This window comes from Equus przewalskii, chromosome 5 (assembly GCF_037783145.1).
Source record: "Equus przewalskii isolate Varuska chromosome 5, EquPr2, whole genome shotgun sequence".
Classification (NCBI taxonomy): domain Eukaryota; kingdom Metazoa; phylum Chordata; class Mammalia; order Perissodactyla; family Equidae; genus Equus; species Equus przewalskii.
Window position 1 is genome coordinate 74,752,852 of NC_091835.1, and position 6,982 is coordinate 74,759,833.

The window sequence follows — 6,982 nt, forward strand, 5'->3', positions numbered from 1 at the left end:
TTTTATGGGTCCGTAAGCTGGGGAGTCTCTTGGGAGACTGTCGGCCCTCTGACTGCCCGGTGCTGCATGTAGAGAATGGCGAGCAAGCTGCATGCGCTGTAGCCAGGGGGTGTGGGATCCGCCCCTCGGAGTTGGAGCATTGGGTGGGAAAGGGTGTGGCACACCCCAGGGGACAGGTTTCAAGGTGGTCGCGGGCAAGTTGATGCGGCAAACGGTGATTTCATCTCCACTGCGCTTCTAGGCTTGCTTTACCAAGCTAAGTTTGGGCTCTGCTGTGCTGTTGGGTCGGGTTGCCATGGTGACACGCAAAGCTTGCTGGGAGCTTCCTGCGGCTAGGCGCGCAAGTACTCCGCACACCATAGAGTATAGTTCCGGGTTTGGTGGCTAGCGCGACACTTCTTCCGCAGGAAGCGGAAGGGCGATAGGGTAGGCGGCTCTTTGTCGAAGCTAGAGGACCGGCAGGCGGCAGCAGCAACTACGGCGGCGGCGGCAGGTGAGGGAGGCGGGAGGCTTAGGTGGAGGCCGCGCCCGGAGGGGAGGAGTCGGGGCCGGCCCAGCGGCTGGGCTCGGCCGGGCTACACAAGGCCCCCCAGGGCCGAGACGGTTCTTCCTCACGCCCCAGGGCCGGTACCCTTTTCTGACTGACCCCGCTTCGCGAGCAAACGCCAGCTCCGTGACGTCACAGCCCTGCCCATCCCCTCAGCGTGGTGTCACCTGGAGTCCCCTTCCCCGCTTCACTTGGTGCTCCCTTAGAGTCCTGTTCGCCTGGCCCGGGCTGAGCTCCGGCGGCACCGCACATAGCCTGCCAAGCTAGAAGACTTCCCGCGGGAAACTCCTAGGACTTTTTTCGCAAACTCTGGGGTGTTGCGAAGCGTCATAATCACCGCCCCCAAGTCTACTCTGTCATCCCACTGCACTGTCAGGCGCTGCCCTCGCAAGGCTCCCCATTCGGAGTTCCTAACCCCAACTCTAGGCCGGGCTCTGATCCCCACATTCTCCTTCATCTTGGGGCAGGGTGCCCCTCACCTTTTGTTCACTCAGGACTGATTTTCCGACCGGTCTTCCTAGGCTCTCCAATTAGTTCTATCCGTTACTCTTCTTACTGGCAACTTGTCCCTTTGACAGGTGAAGTTCAGTTCGAACCCTGAGGAAAGCTTGATGTGCCGAGAGCTCTTGCCGTTTTGTCAGGTTTCTTTCTTTAACAACCACCCCACGGTCCTTCATTCTTATCCCTTCTCCCACCCAAGTCTCTGTTTTTTTCCTGTTCAGAACCCAGCAGTGATGTGGAGGTGGAGACCCACAGGAGCCCCGGACTTCACCTGAGCTACCTCAGGTATCGAACAATCCTGGGAGAGTTGGGTGGGGAGGAGTACAGTACCATATCTGATTGTCTGCGTCTGGTGGGACTTGCAACATGGGTCAGGCTTGAGTAGACGGCATTTATTTTTCACCGGCTCACGTCCCATGTTGTAGAAGTTTGTATCTTCTCTCTTACCACTCTTGCCCTTGTTTCTCTTATTCTGGGACTGCTACTTTCCTTTGGAAGAAGAGGACCCCTCTTTTACAGATTCTCCTGTAATTCTGGCCTCTTGTGTGGTCGGTTCATTGTAGGGAAATCTAAAGGCAAAGTCAAGGTAGTGAGGTGGAGGTTGGGGGGAGATCCAGGCCAAAGAAATTGGAAAGATTCCCTTGTGCTCCAGAGGAAACAGTATAAAGTTTTCCTATGTGAACAGCAGGGGGAGCCTGAACACTGTCTAGGAAAGGCTTCAGAGGTCAGACACGTGGTAGCTGGGACTCCGAGTCTTGTTGGGGGTGGAGAGAGGGGAGGGCTAGAACCCAGGCAGTGGGCTGATGATATTCCAGAGCTCTCTTGGGAAAGAGGAGACTTGAAAAGCTTTTACAGAGTTTATAAATAAAGATCTTCAATGGGGGTGAGGAACGGTGTGGTTTGATGTCAGTGGGATCTTCTTAGGGAGAGGTAGGAGGGATGTATAGAATGGAGAAAGAAAGGTCACTTGTTTCTGTGAAATTAACTCCTTCCTTCTGCCTTAACCTTGCCACAAATGGTTTTGTCCTTTCGGGGCCTGTAAGTGGAGATTCCAGCTGTAGAACTGTTCCCTTGAAATGCAGGGGAAAGGGCTGCCCATGCTGCGGTTGAGAGTGGTGGTGAGCTAGGAGAGAATACTAAAAAATGACAAGTTTAGGGACTGCCCTTAAGCTGGTGACACCAGTCTCTTCACTCAGGATATCCTGAGGTCTAAAGATCTGCTGCTTCACAGAGCCCTCTCCTGAGATCCCATGGAAGAGGGGTTTAAGGGAAGTTTTGTCACCAGCATCCCATTACTCACAGCCCTAGTAGCTCACCAGCCCATCTTGGCCACTATTCCCAGTCTCCTCCAGCGTATTCAGACACCAACAGCAGTTTTCATTTCACTTCCACACCTTTAATAAGGTCAGTTCAGAAGGAGAAATAAAATCCAACGCTATTTTCTCCCTGCCCCCTCCTTGGCCTGTCATCGTTAGTGAGATGAGGTGGCTTCACCCCAGCTCCCTCCCTCCACCATTAGCCAGGCAAGTGTGAATCATTCTGCCCCAGGCCAGGTGCACAAGGGCCTGGGAGGGACTTCTGAGAAGCCAGCCAGTCCAGGCAGAATTCTCATCCCTTAATTTCTCCATCTCCAAAGCCACTGCCCCTTTAGCCTGCCTCTTGCTGGAGTGCCTGCTCTATAGTTGGGAAGAGTGTGGCCTCTCTGGAGGACTCCTGTTTGACACAGTTCCTCTCTTTCCTAGCAGTCACCAAGGGTGGCAAGAAAAGGAAGAAAGCCCTGAGTTGGGGGGGACCAGGATGCCTGACCGGGACAGCTATGCCAACGGCACTGGGAGCAGCAGTGGAGGCCCTGGAGGCGGTGGCAGCGAGGAAGCTAGTGGGACAGGAGCAGGCAGTGGCGGGGCCAGCTCAGATGCCATCTGCAGAGACTTCCTGAGGAACGTATGCAAGCGAGGCAAGCGTTGCCGCTATCGCCATCCAGACATGAGTGAAGTGTCCAACTTGGGAGTGAGCAAAAATGAGTTCATCTTCTGCCATGATTTCCAGAACAAGGAGTGTAGTCGCCCAAACTGCCGATTCATCCATGGCTCCAAGGAGGATGAGGATGGCTATAAGAAGACGGGAGAGCTTCCCCCTCGGCTGAGACAGAAAGTAGCGGCCGGCCTGGGCCTTTCACCGGCTGACCTACCAAATGGCAAGGAGGAGGTCCCTATCTGCCGTGACTTTCTCAAGGGTGACTGCCAGAGAGGAGCCAAGTGCAAGTTCCGTCACCTGCAACGGGATTTTGAGTTTGATGCTCGGGGTGGAGGAGGCACTGGTGGTGGGGGCTCAACAGGCCCAGTCCCCCCAGGACGACGTCATGATCTCTATGATATCTACGACCTCCCTGACAGGGGCTTTGAGGATCATGAACCAGGCCCCAAGCGCCGGCGAGGTGGATGCTGCCCCCCAGATGGCCCCCATTTTGAATCATACGAATATAGCCTGGCTCCACCCCGAGGGGTAGAGTGCAGGCTGCTAGAGGAGGAGAATGCCATGCTCAGGAAGCGGGTAGAAGAGCTAAAGAAGCAGGTCAGCAACCTGCTGGCCACCAATGAGGTACTGCTGGAACAAAATGCTCAGTTCCGCAATCAGGCCAAGGTCATGACCCTGAGCTCCACTGCACCAGCGACTGAGCAGACTCTGGCCCCCACCGTGGGCACTGTTGCCACTTTTAACCATGGCATTGCCCAGACTCACACTACTCTCAGCAGCCAGGCTCTACAGCCTCGACCTGTGTCCCAGCAAGAACTGGTGGCCCCTGCTGGAGCTCCAGCTGCTCCCCCAACTAATGCTGCACCTCCTGCTGCTCCACCACCCCCACCCCCACACTTGAACCCAGAGATCACACCACTGTCAGCTGCTCTGGCTCAAACAATTGCCCAGGGAATGGCACCCCCACCTGTCTCCATGGCTCCTGTGGCTGTATCTGTGGCTCCTGTGGCCCCTGTGGCTGTATCGATGGCCCAACCTTTGGCAGGAATCACAATGAGCCATACCACCACTCCCATGGTGACTTACCCCATCGCTTCCCAGAGCATGCGTATCACAGCCATGCCACACTGATGGGCCTAATGGATACTCCTCTGGTATAGCCTCCCAGGGCTGGGGTTGAGGGGCCCTTTACTCACCCACTCGCCTAGCCCTCCCAGGCCCTGTCTGAAGGGCTCACTCAAGAACTAGGACAAGAGACTACAAGGAGTTGTCTTCTGAGAAAGGGTTGGGCTGGTGTGTTTTTTCTCACCTCCCCTTTATGAGGGTCCTCTTGTCCATCTTCCTTCAAGCCTCACAGAGGGGGCTTGCATAGGAGTACAGACTGAAGCCAGCAGAGAGGAAGGACTAAGGGGCTGTATGTCCCCTGATGGGAAGTTGGGGACATCCCTGGTATTGTCCTCTCTTCTGCACAGCACAGGTTCCAGCACTGGCTTTGGAAGAAAAAAATACCCTGCCTAGAGGGAAAGCCAGGAAAGATTGGGAAGTGGGTGGCTAGGAGAGAAGGCCTGATAGGAGCCTTCAGACAATTTGGGGCCTAGTTGAGTTGGACAATACAGGAACTGCTCCCAGGCCCGTGGGAAGGCGGGGACCATAGTACTCCAGCCCAGAGACTAGGGGAGCATTCATTACCTTGGCTTGGCCTGGAAATCCATAGGGCAGGGCCCACCACTTTCCAAAGAAATAAAAAAACAATTATTTTTAACAAATGGAGGCAGTAAAAATTTGCTTAGATATTCTGTGTGGAATATGGGAGCAGTAAATAGATGTCATGCCAAAATGGGATAAAGACCCCACCCTCACATAGCTTGGGTAAGGTTGGATGGAAGCCAGTGAAGATGGGTAGGGACCCAGAACAAGACCAAATGGGGCTTTGGGGAAGGCACTTTGTGGGGTAAAAGCATTGGAGCCATCTAGTCTAGTTTAAAAATAGTCCCATCTGTTCTGGTTTCTATGTGCATGTACTATTCCCAGGTTGCCTTAGTAACCAGGGCTCCTAGGGTCATTTAGGGGGGCGGGTACTAAGGAGGGTGGATGTTCTGGGAAATGGGAATGGGATATGTATTGACAGATCCTTCCCTTATTCAAACAGCAGGGCAGGTGGTGGTTGCTCTCTGAGTTCTTGATGGCAGTTCATGTCCTTCTTACTCCATCCCTTCCTTAGTAACCAATGCCTTAAGCCTTCAAGGCTTGGGAGGTGCTGGGAAAAGGAGAGTTCTTCTGGGGACACAATCCTCAGAGTTCATCCCTTTCTTCCCTCTGCCTCCACATAGGACCACAGAAGTTTTAAATCCAATTAAGAGTCAGTAAAGCCAAGGGCCCCAGTAGCCAAACTTCAGCTCCTCCTCAGCTCATGGCTGATGTAGGGGAAACAACTCAGGTGTCTAGTTTAATGAGACAGTGGATGTGCGGGTAGAGAAAGCGATCCTGGGTTTTGCTCCCCCATCATGTCTCCTTCTACCTCTTGCTCTCTTGTCTGGTTGATCACTCAGGTTACACCTGGGGTTGGAGATGGGCTAGGTAGGTCAAGGCCGGTCATTTAAAAAAAAAAAAAGAATGGGCCTAAAGACCAAAAATGGGCAAATACTGAAATGTTTGTGGATTTTAGAAGCCACACTGATAAGCTTAATGTTGGTTTTCTGGCACAATTTTGCATTATTAAAAGAGATGGTTTATGAACATTTAGAGAAAAATGTGATCATAGATACCAGCGTGAACTCATCCCAGCCAAATCCTGACTGACTTTATTTTGTCTTTGCCTAAAGAGGTAGACTTGGGAAACTAGACATTGTATGTCCTTTATTAACATACTCCTGTTAAAGACCACCAGGAATGCACACGTAGTTGAACAAGTTGGGTTTAATGCTCATTGCAGTGATGGAGGGAACATGCTATGGGGAACCATGGTGTCTTAGCAAGAGGGTGTTAGAGAGAACTTACAGGACTTGGGCTTTGGTTAAGTGATTTTGGGGAAGGTTCAAGGATTCGGTGCTGTCAGGGAAGCAGGGATAGTTCTATGATTGGGTATCTTATCTAGGAAAAGGGCCAACTAAAGTGAAGCTGAAGCTGTAATTGGTAATGAAGCAGCAATCACTTGGCTGGGAGAGGGGGATGTTTGCCATTTTTGAATTTGCATACTGACCTTGTTTTGTGCTTAAACAAAATTATGAAGTGGTCTTGTCTTTTTGCCTCACTTCATCACAGTCGCTCAGTGCCCTTGTCTGATGTTGGTGTTTTGTGAGATTGTTTGTCTCCAACAAGAGAGCACCATTTCCTAGCTGTGATCCCAGGTCATTTCGTACCTGCTAAGTCATTGCAGAAATGAGAATAATTATGGGCTAATTAATAGTAGAGTTTGGTGGAATCAAAACTGAACATTTGTGCCTAGTAAATGTTGATTAGTCCATTCATGTTAGAGAAATCTCTAGTCTCCCGTGATATAGCTAAGGGCTATGTGTTTTGTTTTTTTTAACTTGTATAAAAGTATGAGAAGCCCTGTTATCAACAGTAACACAAGGAAGTACTAGGTGATACTGAAAGTGTCTGTAACTTGGATTGACTAATCCAAGGGGTCAATTTGGATGATTTTGATTGACCCTCCCCCTAAAAAATTGCTTGAGCCTGTCTGAGGAGCAAATGCAGAGATCTACATTAGCACTAATTCACATGAGAACAACACGGGACTTCCAACTGGCTACAAAAAATTAAAATCTTAGTCCTCATAATATGTCAGTTCATAAAAAGAGTCTGCTGTGTTCTAGGCACCTTTCTAAGAGCTCCATAAAGGTAACCATAGTCATGCATTGTAAATATAGCAGTTCTACCATGTCTGAGTGGAACCACTCCTACAGCATTGTGTGTTCTTCTAAGTGTAGTTTTTAAAGGGGGCCGTTGACAAATCAG

The 6,982-nt window shown here is 51.2% G+C and overlaps 1 protein-coding gene across 4 annotated transcripts; it reads left to right on the forward strand.

Annotated features, from left to right (window-relative positions):
* Window positions 1-148: 148 nt before the first annotated feature.
* Window positions 149-6,255, forward strand: ZC3H10 (zinc finger CCCH-type containing 10). Of its 4 annotated transcripts, none has more exons than XM_070621620.1 (3): window positions 149-493; window positions 1,270-1,333; window positions 2,791-6,255. In XM_070621620.1, the coding sequence occupies exon 3, from the start codon at window positions 2,846-2,848 to the stop codon at window positions 4,151-4,153; it is 1,308 nt and encodes a 435-aa protein (XP_070477721.1). In that variant the 5' UTR covers window positions 149-493; window positions 1,270-1,333; window positions 2,791-2,845; the 3' UTR covers window positions 4,154-6,255. The 4 variants fall into 4 exon arrangements, with proteins under 4 accessions (XP_070477721.1, XP_008528371.1, XP_008528372.1 ...); XM_008530149.2 differs by having other exon boundaries at window positions 370-493; window positions 2,794-6,255; XM_008530150.2 differs by lacking the exon at window positions 149-493 and adding an exon at window positions 703-1,125.
* Window positions 6,256-6,982: the final 727 nt, after the last annotated feature.

Bases quoted from the DNA above. Each gene is read 5' to 3' on its own strand.
- ZC3H10 (XM_070621620.1), top strand. From the start codon at position 2,846: ATGCCTGACCGGGACAGCTATGCCAACGGCACTGGGAGCAGCAGTGGA.